The sequence below is a fragment of the Archocentrus centrarchus genome, chromosome 18, assembly GCF_007364275.1.
Source record: "Archocentrus centrarchus isolate MPI-CPG fArcCen1 chromosome 18, fArcCen1, whole genome shotgun sequence".
NCBI lineage: Eukaryota > Metazoa > Chordata > Actinopteri > Cichliformes > Cichlidae > Archocentrus > Archocentrus centrarchus.
This window is the reverse complement of record NC_044363.1, coordinates 17,173,302-17,191,630: the sequence shown is the minus strand read 5'-3', so window position 1 is coordinate 17,191,630 and position 18,329 is coordinate 17,173,302. Positions and strand designations below refer to the sequence as shown.

Here is an 18,329-nt window from a genome sequence, read left to right as displayed (position 1 = left end):
AGGAAAGGTTTATACTTCTTCAGACATTTGGGAGAGATAGAAAAAAAATAAAAGTGAAAAAATTTGCTCTCTCTTGTGCGAATACTGAAATGAACTCCTACCATATATCACAGCCTGTCTATCCACCTCCCTGGGACTGAGTGTTGCGAGGAGCTGAGGGGAAACGGTTTCCTGCCAGGTCTTACTGTCACACACATCATCCTCCAGCACCGCAGCGTCCGGCAGCAGAGCGATCGGTAACTCCATGCTCCTACATGCACATCCAGAAACACGTGTGGACAAAGTGGACCGACGTGTACATGCAGATGGATGGAACGACAGTGGACGACAGATGCATGAACACAGATGAAGAGGAACAAAAAAGAAGCAAATGCCAATTCATGATTAACACTCTTTCATTTCAAAACACATTTAAAAAAAAAACAAAGAAAAACATTTTTGAGACCAAAACTTTGTGAAACCGTAAGACTGAAAACCAAAATTTCCTACTTGTGAACCCAACTTCCATCTTCAAAAAATCCACATGAATGTCATGTTTATTTCTTTTGCCTGTCCATCTACGGTGGCAGCAATTTAACTCACCTGCGTCTAGACCGAGGGGTGTATGGGGGTGTAGGGTTCTCTAGAGACCTGAGTTTGAGAGAGTGGAGACAGACACGGCATGAGGTGAAAACCTACACTTCTCAGGGTGAAATCAGGGGTAAAAAGACTTTATTTTAAGGGCAGGGTTTTGATTCCTTGAAGCACATTTAATTAATGTGAAATCAGAGCCTGCCATTAGGCTGCTAAAGTGCCTGAATCGGAGAAGATGCCAAGATGTTAACAGGAAACTGTGCGTGAATACCCCAACGCATCTGGCTAAGTGAATCTTTACCGTGCAGAGCTGCTGGATGCAGATGACGAGGCGCTGTGCTGCAACGGCCTCAGGCCTGACCCCTCCCTCTCATCCCCACAGTCCTCCATGTCCACATCACTACGAGAGCGGGGGACAGACTCTGCTGCTGAGGTGATGCCCCGCCGTCGCCCTTCTCCCTGAGCCTTCAACGACTCGCTGCGAGCCAGGCGGACTGGTAGAGGACTGGTAGAGCGAGAGAGCAAAGAAAACAAACTGAAAACGCTAAATCAGCTGATCATAAAAACATCAATGAGGTTCAGGTTCACCCAGATGCTACGAGCCGATTCTGAATTTATACTGCAGGTGCAGCTACCTGTCCATTTCATCTCCGAGGCTGCTGGAGGAGAGCCTTTGCGGGTCAGCGGCGTCACCGCCCTCCTCTCCGGTCTCCGAGTTATTCTCAAACTGCTGAATGATGTTCCTGACGCTGCCAGGCCGGACTGCCAACACAGACACTACTTTGTTACTTTAATGGTACAATAAAATAGTAAACACACACACACACACACACACACACACACACACAGTAAGCAGTATGTGTCTAAAACATGGGGAAATACAATCAAGTGTGTTTCCTAAAAAGCTAAATTTGCACAAAAGAGTAAAAGCAAAACTGAAATGACAAATTGTGTACCTTCAGTGGGTGACAACGGGACATGGAATGCTACAAAATCAAAGTGAGCCAAACACAAACAACAAAATCAGAATAATGACACAATGAAAATCCCAAAAATCAACATGTGAAACCAGGAAAAAGCAACAAAAGGGCAACAAAGGACAAAAAGAAATCAATACAAGCACAATGAGTGAGAGCATCTGATTGTTGTGTGTCAGCGTACCATCACCCGATACAGAGCTTTGACAGACTCATATTTTCATTATGGATCCTGATTAAACCATTTTTTTAAACAATGTCAAAATACTGCATGAAGCATTAGCCTTTCGACCATGAATTGGGTCTAGACGTCAGATTAAAATAATGATTTATAAAGCTTCTTGTTTGGATTAAAAGTGTTTGTGCAGTTGAATTTACTGGACTGGGATGTGGACCGGGGTTTGCCGATGTACTTCAGGATGGGATTTCGCTTTTTATCCTCTCCATCTTTTTCTTTCTTGGTACCGCTCAGCTGTGGAGAGAGGCTGGAGTTCAGTCTTTACTAAAATACAAACATCTAAGCAGATATAAGAATAAATGCTTAAAAGTAAACTTCAGATCCTACAGAAAGAATTAAAATATAATAAAAAGTCATGTAAAACAATCACTCTACACACACACACTAGCCACTTTGTTAGGTCCACCTGCTCAACTGCTCAGTAACACAAATATCTAACGAGCCAATCAAATGGCAGCAGCACAGTGCATTTAAGCCTGGACACACGGTCAAGACGACTTGCTGAAGTTCAAACTTAGTAGTTCAGAATGGGGAAGAAAAGTGATTTAAGTGAATGTGTACAAGGGATGGGTGTTGGTGCCACAGTGTTTCAGAAACTGCTGGTCTGCTGAGATTTTCCCACACAACCATCCGTAGGGTCCACAGAGAATTGTCTGAAAAAGAGAAACTATCCAGTGAGCAGCAGCTCTGTAGGGTGGAAATGCATTGCTGATGTCAGAAGTCAGAGGAGAATAACCAGACTGCTTCAAGCTGCTAAGAAGGCAACAATAACTCACCCAGTGCTACTCATCTAGGAACAGGAAAGTGAAGCTATAATTCACACAGGCTCACCAAAATTGGACAACAGAAGAAAAACATTGCCTTGTCTGATGAGCCTTGATTTCTACGGTCACATTCGTGGAGGACTTGGTGTAACCAGCATGAAAGCATGGATCCATCCTGCCTCAGATCAACTGTTCAGGCTGCTGAACACAAGAACGATCCGGTGGAAACTGTGTCGTTTTTTTTCATAGCACCTTCAGATGGAAACTTGGTAAAAATGATCTCCATTCACACGGAAACGCAAGACATTGAAAACTAAACATTTCCCATTGCCAGGCCAGAAGTTGGCGGTGTGAGTATAGGAGTCACAACCATAGTGTGCATGTCGCAGTGGAGTTGGAAAAAGCTCCACTCTGGAACCCATTTTCAAAAAGTTTGATTTCCAGGGACTGGAAACACCGTTTGTGTAAGCAGGAGGCCGAAATGCAACAAAATTTTGTTTTCACTTGAAAACGTTCTCGTGTAAACAGGGCCTAATGGTGTGGGGGGGTATTTTTTTGGCACTCTCTGAACCCCTTAGCACCAACTGAGCATCGTTTAAACGCCACAGCCTACCTTAGTTTTGCTGTATTATGACCACCTGTGCGCCCATCTTCTGATGGCTGCTTCCAGCAGGATAACACGGCATGTCACAAAGCTCAGATCATCTCAAACTGGGTTCTTGAACATTTCACTGAGCTCACTAAAACTCAAATGGCCTCCACAGTCAACAGATCTCAACCCAGCAGCGCACCTTTGGGATGTGGTGCAACGGGAGCTTCTTATCATGAATGTGCAGCTGACAAATCTGCAACAGCTGTGTGATGCTGCCATGTCAGCATGGACCGAACTCTCTTGTCTCTTGTTTCCAGCAGCTTGTTGAATCTGTGCCACGAAGAATTAAAGCAGTTCTGAAGGACAAAGGGGTCCAACACAGTACTAGCAAGGTGTACTTAATAAAGTGACCAATGAGTGTACATAACCTGTTCACATTATTTACTCTTGTTGAGTTATAGAAACACTGTTTATCCATTTTTTCCATAGAAGACGGATTAAAATGCCAAGAAAATCTCTGATTTCTCCTGAGCTTAAAAACAAAATACAGCTTCATAATCCAAGCTGCAGAAGGTGACAAGATATTGTAATTAAGAGGCATTCAAAGAGTGCAGTTTCCATTCTTACCTTTTTAGGCTTTAAGAAAGTCAGCCACTTGTCCTTCTCCGTGGTCAGGCCAGGGAAGACCTTGGAGTCTCTAAGCTTGATGCCAGAATGACGCAGGTATAGGAGCACAGCTGAAGCCAGAGGAGAACTGAGGGAGGACAGTGAGGGGGAGGAGACAGAACAAATAAGGTGAGGACGAGGTGAGTAGCAGAGACCAGCAAATAGAAGGTGTGAAGAATTAGTTCATCTCTCAGGCAGGTGTAGGTGTTATATTTCACTCCAACAGCTGAGACTCTTCTTTTACCTTCTGTCCTCCTCATGCTTGGATCTGCAGCAGGAACAGAAACAGAGACATTAAAAGGTTCTTAACTCCCCGCGCAACAAAAAGCACTTTTTCAAACAGATATTTAGTTCAACACGAGCGTAAGAAAAAGAGCAAGGTGCCACAGTCATGTGACAGGAAGCAGCTTCTGTGTGTATATAACGTCAAAGGAATAAATGTCATGTGGTTTTCCAGTGTTTGCAGCTGAGGTAAACGACCTTTGTCATGATAGCTTCAGTGAGTTCATTCACTTGCTTTGTAATAACAGTTTTATAGGACGTCTAACGACTACGCTGTTAAGCAAATCTGGCTCAGTCTTTGTGTGTGTGTGTGTGTGTGTGTGTAGAACATGAGTAGAGACATAAACCTAATTATTTAAGAGGTAGATTTAGACCCATGAAATAAACTTAAATTCAAATGGAGTTTAAAATTTTTGAGTTCAGTGGTTATGATGTGTATTTAAACACAGGAGAACGTGTCACATTTTCAAGAAACGACATATTTACAGACTTTAAAGCAAACCGAATCACTTGGCAGCAAAACGAATCAGTGCCTTCAATATGAACCTGACGTGTTTCAACTTTACAGTTTTGGGGGTAAAATAATACAATAAATACAACAGGAATAAGCGCACAAGTCACAGACTCACAGGATTTCCCAGAGGGCGACGACCTGTTTGTCCACCACTTGTCTCTCTTTCAAAGGATCTCCATCAAGGTGCTGCAGGTCTCCTTCTCCAAACAGAGAGCCGAGACCCATCATCTGCTTGTTCCTGTTAGAACACACGAGCCAAAGGTTAATGTAGGGCCTTGAGATGGAGAAACCAGGACCAACAACACATTTTTCACTGAATAATCAAACAAAAAAAACCCAAAATGAAACTATGATAATGTACCTGTAGTCCTGCATCTGGTCCTGGATGTCTGGTAGCACTTGCTGCTGCAGATCAGACAGAGGTCCCCTGATGTCCTCCTGGGCATGAAGCCGAGTTTCTAATGCACAAAACAACAGTGGATACAGTTAGTGAGTCAGAACAATAATATTCTGGCTTTCAACAAAATATTATGAACCCTTAAAAGTGATTTGACTGATTTCAATTTCTACTTTTATTTTAGTTGTTCCCAAACTGGTCAACAGGCTCCCCCTAGTGGCAAAAGAGGCACTGCATAAGTGGATGACTAGAGGAAAATACACTCTCTGGCCACTTTATTAGGTACATGTTAACACTGTTAATAAGAAGGTGTTCCCTACACCTTTACACCACCAGCAACAGCCTAACTCGTTAATACAAGGCAGGATAGAGACTCATCAAAGGCAAAGTTTTTCCAATCTTCAGTTAACCAATTTTGATGAATAGGAGCAGCACACGGTGTGGTCTTCTGCTGCTGCAGCCCATCTGCTTCAATACCATCTCTGAACCTCATGCATTCAGAGATGGTCTTGGGCAACGTTACCCAATGTTAGTTACAACGATGTTTATCTGAGTCACTGTTGCCTTTCTAACAACTCAAAGCAGTCTGGCCGTTCTCCTCTGACCTCTGACATCAACAAGGCATTTTCACCCAGAGAGCTGCTGCTCACTGGGCATTTTTTTCGTTTTCTGATCATTATCTGTAAACCGTAGGGATGGTGATGTGGGAAAATCCCAGTAGATCAGCAATTACTGAAAACACTCAGTTTGAACTTCAGCAGGTAACCTTGACTACATGCTGAAATGCAGAGCTGCTACCATGCGACTGCCTGATTAGATATTTGCATTAATAAACAGTTGATCAGCTGTTCTATGTTAAGCACATTCAGTTTACAGTTATGAAATGTGCTATATAAATAAACACTGACACTGGCACTGAACAGGCATGCCTAATGAAGTGGCCAGTGAGTGTATAAAGTCAAACACCCACACTCACTGTGTATTCACTGGACCTGTGCTATTCATGGGCACAACTGATCCTAATACAAATGTGATGCCACAATGTGAAGACCTTTACTTTCCTAATTCAGTTTAATGATTGATTAAAAAAAATTATGGGGTGTTCAATGGTGATTTATTTTTGGCTACTGAAGGAGGGCATGCCAGAAAAATATTCAAAACCACTGCTTTGGTTTCAGAAGACAGACTGGAGGTCCCTTACCGATGTCTGCAAGATACTCCTCTCGCACTTTAATTTTCAGGGGCTGTAACAAAAAAAAAGAGAATGTTTTCTTTCTAACAGTTATGCTGCATCGGTAACGTCGCTGTGATAACTGGGCGTCATAAAGTAAGTGTGGCACTAACACTACTGCTCATTTAATACTGGGATGAGACTCACACGGCGGTGCAAGATTAAAATCACTAAGGTAAGCGTTTACATACGGCATCTGGTTCCAGGAAATGGGAGCAGATCTGTGGTGCGAGTGCGCGGGCATCTTTAGGACTGGAGCCAAGGTAAGCTTCCACCGACAGGTAAAACAGCTGTTGCAGATGCAAAAACAACCGCAAATGTAAGAAATCAAACACAGATTTACACATATTGTGTTTGTGTAGTTTAGTGTGATCATGCAGCAATTAAATGGAAATATACACAAGATTCTGGATTATCAGCAATTATCTAGATGCTATAAAAAAAGATGCTTTAAATGACCAGGATTGAATTTAAAGATTAAAGACAATTAAAGATAAAATATCAGCGCACACCATACATAACAAAGGCTTTAAAATCCTTGGAGAAACACCCCCCTCCCCCCAAAAAAAAGCTTGTTTCCATTACATTTAACCTCAAACAGAATCCAAACTGACCAGAGGGTTGGGATCCAGTAGCTGGGTGAAGACATATCTCATGAACACTGTCATGTGTGCTGGTCGCGCCTTTAACAACTCAATGTCTTGGAATGGGCCGTCCATCTAAGAGAAAGACAGGAAAAATATGATGGGAGGAAACTGTAAGACCTAAGAAAAAGAAGAGGCCAAAAAAGAAAAGAAGAAGAAGAGATAAAAACAATATTAATCACCTCATTAAATGCATAGCCATCACATTCTTCATCTTCCTCCTCAGGGCCGATGATCTGGGCTTTTCCACCCTTGAACACACACACATAGATTTCAGAAAATGGAAAACCTTTGGCAACACACACACACGCACGCACGCACACACACACACACACACACACACACACACACACACACACACACACACACCACACACACACACACACACACACACACACACACACACACACACGCACGCATTTTAATTCATAAAGTGTTTAAATTCATGCAGGGATCTACAAAACACCCGAATGAACTACGAACATACTTGTGCTGATAAATCATCTTCTCGGTGCCCGTCTCATGCATTTGAAAGAGCAGCAAATCAAAGTATGGCAGAAATGATCAGGGCAGGAAAGAACAGAGCAACATGTCTGAGAAGGCAGGCAATCGTTGCCCTGCAGGGTTGGTGTGGCACAGTGAACCATACAGAACATGCAGCTCTGGTTTTTGAGGACTGGGAATGTTGCAGTAACAAGGCATCCTATCTGCACTTACTGACTCCGCTTTACAAAAGCAATCAATAACATCCAGTCTGATTTGGTAATGACCACATGATTTTGCTAAATCTGAAAATTACTAAGTGATGCATTACATGGTGCCGTCTCTCTTTTTTTTTAAGTTGTCTGTCGTCCTTCCTCTAACACATACATTTATCTTAACCACTGTGAGTGAATGCAATGATTTACACTCAGTTTGGGGGACTGGGATTCACACTGGAGTGGCTGTTAAAACTTTTATTTCAAACCCTGACTCCATCCTCTGTTACTCTTTAGTCCTGTGTGGCTACAGTAGCAGAAAACTGTAACAATCCCTAATGTGAACATGTGTTGTCAATCTCACCAAATCAGACAGGGTGTGTGTGTCGGACCTCTGGCGTCGGTGTAGGGGGGTCCGGAAGGAAAATGAAGGGGAGGAGTGGGGACTCTCAAAGGCCTGGGGAGGAGGACGAGGAGAATGAAGGAATAAGGGAGGACGAGCGGGTCGGGAGGAGTGGGAGAATCACATGCACAAGCACACACAAACAACCCTGCTAGCTTATTTATAAAAAACAAACTGTCTGTGGAGCCTACCTCCATGTCTCCGTCACTGGAGTCCATTGATAGACGCCCTGTGGAAGCACAGAAGGGTTGGAAGCCAATTATAAAGCAACCGAGTCCAACTAATATTTTTAGTGTATGAGGCCTAAGAGACACATTTTGGGCTATACACAGAAAACTTAAACAATGGGGTTCCACATGCCACACAGACAGTACTGTGCTAAAGTCTGAAATTCAGCCCCAAACCATGACAGAGCCTCCACCGTGTTTTACAGATGGCTGTAGACGCCTCCATTCATATCAGCAACAATAAGAAACAAAAATGTAGAATTTGGATTCATCACTCCATCAGACCTGTTGCCACTGATTTGCAGTCCAGTTCTCGTGTAATCTGGCACACCTCAGCCTTTTCTCCCAATTCCCTTCCTTACGAACGGCTTCTTGACAGCCACTAATCCACTGAGGCTTCAGTGAACAGTAGATGGATCAGCTGAAGGTCCAGATGCATCTCTCTCAGGTCCTGTGTCAGAACTTTGCTGTAGTTTTCCTGCCTCTTTGGGACATGACTTTCAGATCCTGTTCATCTGCACATTTTTCTTTTGTCCTCCACTTGTCCAGGACAATTTTTTTATAGGTACACACCATGGTGAGATATGGCACCTTTTCAGCTAATTGGTAATCACCTTGTATTTTATGTCTGTCAAACTGTTATCTTTGGCATTTTTGATAGATTTAACTAAAGAAATGGGAACAAATGATATGTTTTTGCAACTGTTAGTAACAAAGTGACTAATGATACAACTTAAAACAAGTTCTTTGTTTGCTATTTGTAGATACAACACTGGTTCATCCCTCGAGTTAGGTGCTTTTTTTTTTTTTTTTTCCCTTGAAGGTACAAAGTTGCTTAAACAAAAAACATTCCTCTGAAAACACACAAAAAAACAGCTTTCCTTCCACTGAGCCTGCTGGATGAGTTTCATGTCACAGCAGCCACAAAAGCTGTTCAGTGTGAAAAAAATAATAATAATAAAATTGCCTGCCTGCCGGCTCGCCCCTGAAAGACCTATGTCAAAAACAATAAGTGTGGAACATCTTTAACACCTCTGCTATTAAATTGTGCCCTGGCCTGAAAACCCACTCAGCTACAGCAGTCTGACAGCAGAAGGGTTATTATCATTATGGAAATTCACTGAATGCAAATTGGGAAAAGATTCAAATGTCATTTTGTCAAAAGACTGAAACAGTGCTGCTGGTATAGCTAAATATTATACTATTTATTATACACCATTATAGCCACTGACAAACCTGCAAAATAAAAAAAGTGCCTGAATAGTGTCGAGGCTGCCAAATTCCAGAGAGTCACAGATTGTCTGTATGATGTCATTCCTGAGTGAATTCATGCATGGTTTGGTAGAAAACAGTCCTATGTGACCTCCCTCCTTGAGCTATTGTGTTCATGGGATTTTCAGTAAACTTGACCTCTGACCTGAACTATAACAGACCTTCAGGAAGACTGGAGAGCTATTGCTCAACAACGCTTTAAGAATTACAAGAAATTCTGGCTCCATGGAACCAAAATATAAAGAAATGAGGGGTGATTCAAGACTTTTGCACAGTACCATATATTTTCAACCAGTAAACGGTTTAATGAACCTGAAAAAAGACAGAGATACAAACCTTCTCCTGCTATAACGTAGCTTGTGACAGACTCTGCCCGCGTTCCCTCCTGTGAACACAGAACAAAGCAAGTTAATCCAAGTTTAATCACACGCTTTAAACAGAAGCTCCGCTTGTTTATTGTCTTTATGATAAAATAATTAGATTTTTTTTTTTTGGACCAATCATGGTTTGCAGAATAGAAATTAAATCATATTTAACTACCGATATCAATTTTAAACCCTTTCACAATGTCAACATTATACAGTCAGAACGGCAAATCTGCTTAACAGAATTATTAGTTTTGCCCCCCTGACGCAAACCGCAGCAACACCAAGTATGAGGACACGAACGCCTCACATCTTTCTGATTGATGCTCCCTCCAGATAACTTCATGAACCTAACTGAATTTATCTGGTCATATTTTACACTCCAGTAATTTGGTTTGTTCTCTTTACTGTGTGGCCCAGTGCATGGGATTATGGACTTATAAACAGTGAATATAACACGAGGCTTTCAGTGAATACAGGAACTTTGTAACTGATTAAAACAGCCTGATCTCCTCACCACCTCCTGCTGAATCTTCACTCTGACTTGGTGAGCTCTCCTCTTGGCACTTTCGATCCGCTCCTCCAGCGACGGCGACGGGTTCCTCAACTGCTCGTCCAGCAAGTCCTGCAAATCAGTCAGTCACACAATCTGGTTATTAACAGCAAATTTTAGGCACAATATTTTTATTTTAACTAATAAGTAAGATGTATCAAGGGAGTTTTTTTTTTTTTTTTTTTAAAAGATTCAAGTATATGCCGATGAAAGGAGACATGGACTGGATTTTTCTTTAAGGTTTCTGTGCATCTGTATCTGCAACAGGGTTAGTTTGTACATGAGTACGAATACCTGCAGTTCAGCCTCTTCCTGCTCCAGCATTTTCCTGAGTATCTGAGTAGCATGTTTTTGTACTTCTGTGTTCTAAAGAAAAAGAATGTGACACAAAAATAACAGTAAATCACTGATTAGGCTTTGCTGGTAAGGAGGCATCAACTGGATAATATAAATCCTTCGCAAAGTTCCACATACCTGTAGTGGTTTGGGTCCTGTGATCCTTTGGGAGGGGGTGCTGCTCATTCCAGAGGGCAAGGGTGGAGGTGGAGGGGGTGCAGCCTCCCCGCCCAGAGACGTTCTTTGATTAGGGGCGTGATCAGCAGTGAGGGGCTCCAAGGGCAAGGAGGTGGCTGATGGAGGTGGCCCTTGTAGTGTCAGTGCGACGTAAGTTCCAGCTTTGAAATGATAAACGATCGCAGAATCAGGTTAAAGAAAGAAGCGCAAACACGCGTCACCATTAAAACCTAATTTATACTCACATTTTATGAGCTTTACCACCTCTTGATGGGACATGGAGGACACCAACGAGCCGTTCACCTGAACAGAATAACAGACAGCAAATCAGCAATGCCATTATTGGGGGGTGGGGGTGGGGGTGGGGGTGGGGGGTGGGGGGGGGTTGAAGTAATGGAAAGCAGTAAAAACCTTTATGATTCGGTCCCCTTCTTGAACACCAGCCTTGACCGCTGCACCACCTGAAGAGGATTCACACAGACATACATTCAAACTAATGCCGATGTTTAACGTGTCGTGCATTCAGAGATGCTCTTGTGCAAACCTTAATTATAACCACGGCTATATTTGAGTCACTGTTGCCAACCACATCATCCGGATCAGACCGGATTAGAAAAATTATTCTTTATAACAACTGGTTACAGAAACCCATAAAATGTAAAGTGCTGTCCTATCCAGTATGAGCCTTATTGATTGCGGCTCTTCTTTTAGCAAATAAATTGCTATTACTTGTTGTATCACATTCATTTAATGCCTGTTAATATTCAAAGATTAAAGGAACACTTTCCTGCCGAATTCATGGTCTCAGTCGCTCATTTTGGTGGATGTTGAATAACAAATTCAGGCTATTTTGTTTTTTTCTTAAAAAAGGGCAGATTATCCATGGTATTAGCCCCTCACAAGTCCATGATGGCGATGGCGCTCACTGAGGCTTCAAAACGGGACTTCACACACCAATGGATGATGTCACTATAGCTACATCCATCGTTAATACTGTTTCTATGACAACACGAACGCAGCATCCCTGTGCACGAGTCTCACCTGGTCGGACATTCTGCACCAGCTTGACTCTCTCTCCGCACACTGTGAAGCCGAAACCCAGCTGGTCCTTTTGCACGACCACACATCTCTGGACAAGACCAGGGACTGGGAGAGAAGAAGAAGAGTTAAACAGTTTTGGGAGGATATTAAATGATAGTAAAACTCTCAACAAGAAAGTAACCCACTTTAAGTCCCAGTTACCTGTGCTGTCAGTAATAATTTCTGCTGCTGGCTCTCTCTGCTGAGGGGCAGAAGATTTACGCTCCGAATCCCCAATTGTCAAACTGCTGAGCCTGGATTCGAAAGACGAGAGACAGAACGAGGCTTCGTATGACATGATACTAAACAGGCCAATTTAGGAAAATGCTCTGGGAGGGACAACAACTCTGAAGGGAATAAATGAAAAACATGAGGGTCACCGTAGGAGAGAGAAATCAAAAGTCTTGGAATGGGCCAAAAAGCTTAGCCAGGAATGCAGAACATGAGGGGAGAGAAGGAGATTCAATGGAGGGACATGGTTATATTTGCTGGGGTAGTAACAGTGATAAGTATATGAATAGCAGGGGTGATACAAGATGGCACTTGACAGGAAAACTCACCAAGCAGCAAAAGGGCTGAAAGCGAAGCATGACAGTAAAGAAGGAAGAAGCAGAGAAAGGGAGAAAGGGAACAGAGAACAAGGAGATATTCAGAACAAAGAAGAGAGAAATCAACACAGAAACAAACCGAGAGGGGACAGACTGCTCAAACCGTCCTAATGCCCTTCAGACTCTTACAGATTGTAAACACTGAAAGCAGCCATGACTTCCAGGAATATATTTATATGGAGGGGTATGACGCAAGAACACACCAAAGAGGTTCAAATAATGGACTGATCAAGCTCCTCGTATAGGCAATTAGTACTGAACCGATCAGTCAGTTAAGGGTTAGGCATTTAAAAAGAAAAAAAAAAAATTTGATAGATCTTTTTTTTTTTTCCTTCTTACTTCAATTCTTTTGGCTTCTTGAATGTATCAATTTACTCCTTACAGATGTTGAGGGTTTGGACTCTTGGCCAAACCCTCAACACAAGGTGTCCTTCAGCATCTGTGCCTTGATGCTCCAGCTGTGGCAATACTGGATTTCAAGATAGTACAGCTTTGTTTACGACAAAGTCTGCAGCAGAAGGCAAGGGTGGCATGAATCACAACTCTCTCTGCTGGGAGACTGCAGTTCACGTCCTGTTGGGAGCTTTTTGCTTTGTTTTCACACGACTGAATGATTAGTTTAATTTTAACAGACTTTTTATTTTCACTCAGTGGTAGAGTTGAGGCACCAAAACCTACTTGATCGGATTCAGGAAGAGATTGTGGTTTGGATTAAAATACACTCCTTCACAACATTATTCCCAACCCTACCCCTTAAGCCTTTATTTAACTTTCCACATCAGCAAGTCTGCCTGGGTTTGAGTAACGTAAATTTTATCATCACCTGTACATGGTGGGCCTACAGGAGGGTGGGCTCATGTTGTTTCTTCAGGCTACGCCCGACCGGGAACCCCATCTCAAGGCCTGTGACGGAGCCCCTGTAACTCTATCAAGGTGAACTGGTTTCCTGTTCTCTACTTTATAGGGTGTCATCTGAATCACTCTTCATCTGGTACCTCATTCAGGACCAATTTCCCTTGAGAGACCCTACCAGGAGCAAATCCCATTGACAACAAAGCTCCTGGGATCATTGCGACTTGCAAACCCCTTCATCAGGATAACAAGCTAAGGTGGTTTGGGCATCGTACTAGGATACCTTCTTGGCAAGGTGTTCCAGGCACATACTACCAGGAAGACACCACAGAGTTGACAAAGGACACACTGGAGAAATTACATCTCTTGGCTGGCCTGGGAACACCTCAGTGTTCTCCTGAATGAGCTGGGGGAGATGGCTTGATAACTGAGATTCTCTGCTTATTAACCAAGCCCAGTAAATGGCAGAAGATGGATGGATGGATGGATGGATGGACATGGAGAATTTACATTACAATGCATGAGCCAGATGTGTGTACCAGGCAGCGGACTTCATATAAGTGTAACAAGTATGGCTATTTAGCTGGGTCTGTGTTTACAAAGAGTATTATGAAGGCGTATTCAATTGAGATGGCAAAGTTCACCCCCCACACCTGACAAATCAGGAGTAGGAACCCTTTTACTGTTGCCAAATGACACTGTACACATTTCTGACACTTGATTTAGACCTTTGCAGTGAATCTACATAGAGGCTACAATGTAGAGTAATCAGGTGGCTGTCACTATTGCCAGCACTTAGACCTGCACGGTTGATGCCAATGTGTAGTTACGTTTCCAGGGAGGTGCACGTTGGGTTATGCTGTAGGTTACGGTGCAGGGTGTCAGCCGGGTTCACGGTTATGGGACAGATTTAACACATTAGTGTTATTCCAGCATGTGATGGTAGCGGCTTTAAGAGAATGGCAGTATTTAGGTACATTCATCACTTTATATCAGAGTTTGCCCTGCCTCAGCATGGGCCTTTGGGGGTTGAGTGCACACATAAGCATAACTGGCCTGCATAGTTCATGAAGAAATCCATGCATTTTCCTGATATTCCTGGCCATCTGGCAAAACCTTATTTTAAACTTTAGTGAATGAAACCGTTCATATACAGTAAAACAAACGACTAAGAATGCATTCATGCAGCCCATTGCACTTGTATCAACACTGATGTGACTTATCCAGATTTCATTTTTTGTTCATCACTTTAAACTTAAGCATTCTTGCATGTACTGTGCATCCCAGTAAGTTATGGCACATATTATGCTTATATAATGTGTTTTTTGGTTTTTTTTTGTTTTGCATTTTATTCTTGTATCTTGAGTTCTTAACCCCTCCAAAGCACTGTGAAATAACAAGAGCAGCCAACCACTGAGAAATCTGCTGCCACAGCTGTACAATCTGTAGGCTTCACTAACCCCCAAACCCTGACATCTGCAATCATCGGGCAGCTGTCCTACCTGAACAGTTGGTTGGTTTTCTTATGAGCTGCCCTGCTGTCACATGACACACACAGAGACACAGCAGTGGGAGGTAGCAGACACGTGCACAAGGGAAAACAGTTGACAGCAGGAGAAACAGAAAAACACATGATAAAGACAAAGCTGCATGGCACAAGAGAACGCACAAACACGGTGCAGGGCTATGTGGTGAAAGTGGTGATGAAAGGCACTAACAAACAAAATGAGGTACACTACAAGTTTTTTGGGGTTTTTTTTGGCAGAAGCAGCTGTAGAGTCACAATGCAACATCAGAGCCAAAAAAAATGCAGATTGAATCATATCAATATGCATTATTGTGCAATCTTTCACTTTATTCCTGAAGTTAACAAGCTGTCTGAGCTGTTCTTCCACCGCCCGCACTGAACATCAGTCAGATAAAGACACTGCCAATCTGGGAATACTACATTTTTGGAGCAAGGCTTAAAGATTTCTAACCACATAAACCGTCTGGGTGTTGCGAATGTGAGGCTCGTACCTGTCCAGTGTGGAGGTGGGTTGGCGGAGACTCATGACTGCAGCCTTTTTAAACACTCCTCTGCTTCTTGGTGTGGGATTCAAAACAGTCACTGGGCTGCTTTTATTATCACCATCATGATCTCTTTCCTCTTCAACTTTCTTGTCTGCACAGCGGCACCTTTCTGTGGCTCTTTGATCAGATCTTCACACTACCTGGCTGCAGGTTCAGATCAGACACAGAGTTCTTCATGTTCCACACCACTGGCTCCAGTTTTAGGCTTCATAGGATTTACAAGGAAAGTGCTGCTAAAACTATAACACTCAAATCTCCCCGGGGTTCATCTTCACTCATTTACATTAGTGGTTAGGAATAAATATGGACTGTTAATGGCTTGGTGCAGAGGTTTAGCTGTAGTGGAAAATGGATGAAGGACAACCTACTTCCTCGCAGGTCATCAATCATGAATGAATGGATGGGCTGTTATGTCTCGCTATGCGCCAGGAGGTCAACAACATCCCATGTTTTTTTACTGTCTGTGTCAGGCTTAAGGTAACTGCTTAAACACACATAAATAGTGTTTAGATAATAGCACAGGATTAACTGCTTATTTAATGATTAAGTGCAATTAAAAAAGTACCAATGCAAACCTGACACGCACTTGACTCAGGCTTGTTTACATGTGGAGGCTTCAGCAGAGGTGCCAGCCTAAATGATCCCATTCAGACTAGTTTTGATATTTCGTTTGCTTTCACTGGAAATGATTAAAAAGTCTCCACTAAGTGAAGATGATATGATCTATACTGATGTGTATGTGGCAATCTAGTGCAAATTTCTGAATACACAAAACAGCGTGCATTAGTTACGTAAAAGTACATTTACAAGCCACATTATCACTCCTCCAAGCTAGCTGTAAGATAAAGAAAATAATCTGATTTTAACAGTGTAAACAACAGCAAAACCAGACGCTACAAATGGCTTTGCATTAACGCTACAGTCTAACTAAAGAGCTAGCCAATTAGCAGATTACTGGCCACTGGCTAACCCTGCAGTCAGGGCTTATAAAGTAAGCACAGTATAAAAAGAAAGCGAAAGGTGCACCACGTTTTTCACCTGTAGCTTTTGTAATTAGCTGACTGGGGAATAATAACTATCTAAAGCGGCCTGCTAATTCCAGCTAGCGTTAGCTCGGTGAAGTTAGCTCGACGAATCGGCCTCTTTCAAACAGCGGCATGGCGTTAGATCTCACGCCGACCCAAGCGCTGCGTGCGCGGCTTTCACCTGCCGAGCCTCCGGGGTAGTCTGCTAACCGGCTACGTCTGCAAGACGAAAGGCCAGCATGACTTTAGCTGCATGCGAGCAGTCGGATGTCACAATGAGAAAGAAAGCGGAAGCCCATTCAAGCGCCCGGCTCGATAAATCCAAGAGTCCTGTTTTTGCGTGAAAATTCACACACAGAGTGTCATATTAGCGTGTTAGCCAGAAGGCAATACGATTCCAGAAAGAGCTCCACCTCAGGTCTTACTTCCAGAACCACAGCGGTACAGCAGGGTTTGCTCCTCTCCCGTGACCTGCCACAAGAATCTGGATCTAATTAAGAATCGTCGTGGCATATATTTATCTCCTTTCCAGTGACAGTCCTTAACATAAAGCTGTATGCTGTGCTGGTATCTTGCTGTCTTCACTGGCTCCTGATCCACCACCATATCCTTCTAGGACACACAATAAACAGCGCCCTGGTTTGGATGGGGCCGCGCACTGCAAGTACAGTAACCTGATATATTACATTGCCAAAAATATTCAGTCACCCATCCAAATTCAGTTCTAATCACTCCCATGGCCACAGATGTATAAAAACCAAGCAGGTGGCCTTCAGATTAGCTCAAAAACAGGGTGCAGACAGCTTCGTGGAATGGGTGTCCATGGCCAAGTGCATTGTGCTAAGTGTAAAGTTTGGTGGAAGGAGGATTATTGTAGGGTTGTTTTTCAGGAGTTGACCTCGGACCCTTAGTTCCAGTTCAGCATACTAAGACATTTTCGACAATTTAATGCTCCCAGTTTGGGGATGGCCCCTTCCTGTTCCAACAACATAAAGACATGGATGAGTGAATTTGGAGTGGAAGAACTGCACAGAGTCTTAATCTTACAAATGTGCTTCTGGAAGAATGGTGGTGGAGTTTTAATGTTCTGTGTGTTTTCATTGGTTTTTATTGTTGCATTTTTTTTTTTTTAATGTTTGTGTTGTATGCTTTTATTTTTGTGGGATTCTTACTTCCTGCCACGTAATTAAGGGCGTGGACAACACCTGCCGTCACCTTTATATAAAGGATGGAAGACACGGGAGGAGAAAAAAAAAAAAAAAAAAAAAAAAAGGACTGAGGGAATGAAGCGGAGCGGATGTTACAGAGAAACACGGAGCATAGGAGACCTAACAGAGCAGACACAGATGGACATGGGAGAAAGCAACAATGGATTTTGCAGATTTGGTGTCAAGGGAATGAGCCATGGAGTTGTGGCTGTAGGGCCGCTGCAGCCGTGCACATTTCAGTCTTACACAAATGCTCTAGGCTCAAACCTGCACGCAATATGTGGCCGGACTCCAGGTTTAGCTCTGTTTTTAGTTTTTGTTGCCTCTGCCCTGCGCTCATTTTTATTTTAAATAAATAGCATGTTTTTGACTTATACCGGGTTTGGTATACTTCTTGGTTGCTACCCATTACTTTGTTGATTGTGTTGTTTTTAAGCTCCAATAACAAACCGAATAGGCAAACCGACAATACAAGCAATAGCAACACACAACAAACATTTATAGCACATTTATATGTGCAGACCGCAAACATGCTGGAATAAATAAGGGATGGATAACTGGTTAATATGCAGGT

At 42.8% G+C, this 18,329-nt stretch overlaps 1 protein-coding gene across 4 annotated transcripts in view; it reads right to left on the bottom strand.

Annotated features, from left to right (window-relative positions):
- Positions 1-17,145, bottom strand: part of arhgef11 (Rho guanine nucleotide exchange factor (GEF) 11) — a 29,889-nt gene extending 12,744 nt beyond the window's left edge. For 2 of the 4 annotated variants that reach the window (XM_030753191.1, XM_030753194.1), the window contains exons 1-26: positions 15,469-17,145; positions 14,952-14,987; positions 12,152-12,243; positions 11,951-12,055; positions 11,321-11,370; positions 11,155-11,212; positions 10,871-11,070; positions 10,691-10,762; positions 10,361-10,468; positions 9,815-9,863; positions 8,171-8,208; positions 7,941-8,033; positions 7,061-7,129; positions 6,849-6,953; positions 6,426-6,524; positions 6,205-6,247; positions 4,968-5,064; positions 4,722-4,844; positions 4,055-4,078; positions 3,772-3,898; positions 1,929-2,022; positions 1,530-1,559; positions 1,209-1,335; positions 875-1,078; positions 583-630; positions 102-250 (exon numbers count right to left, since the gene is read on the bottom strand). In XM_030753191.1, coding sequence (XP_030609051.1) covers positions 102-250; positions 583-630; positions 875-1,078; positions 1,209-1,335; positions 1,530-1,559; positions 1,929-2,022; positions 3,772-3,898; positions 4,055-4,078; positions 4,722-4,844; positions 4,968-5,064; positions 6,205-6,247; positions 6,426-6,524; positions 6,849-6,953; positions 7,061-7,129; positions 7,941-8,033; positions 8,171-8,208; positions 9,815-9,863; positions 10,361-10,468; positions 10,691-10,762; positions 10,871-11,070; positions 11,155-11,212; positions 11,321-11,370; positions 11,951-12,055; positions 12,152-12,243; positions 14,952-14,987; positions 15,469-15,503 — 2,275 coding nt within the window. In that variant the 5' untranslated portion in view covers positions 15,504-17,145. The remainder of the gene's footprint in view (positions 1-101; positions 251-582; positions 631-874; positions 1,079-1,208; positions 1,336-1,529; positions 1,560-1,928; positions 2,023-3,771; positions 3,899-4,054; positions 4,079-4,721; positions 4,845-4,967; positions 5,065-6,204; positions 6,248-6,425; positions 6,525-6,848; positions 6,954-7,060; positions 7,130-7,940; positions 8,034-8,170; positions 8,209-9,814; positions 9,864-10,360; positions 10,469-10,690; positions 10,763-10,870; positions 11,071-11,154; positions 11,213-11,320; positions 11,371-11,950; positions 12,056-12,151; positions 12,244-14,951; positions 14,988-15,468) is intronic. The other 2 variants (XM_030753193.1, XM_030753192.1) reach the window with 2 other exon arrangements.
- Between the last annotated feature and the right edge of the window lie 1,184 nt (positions 17,146-18,329).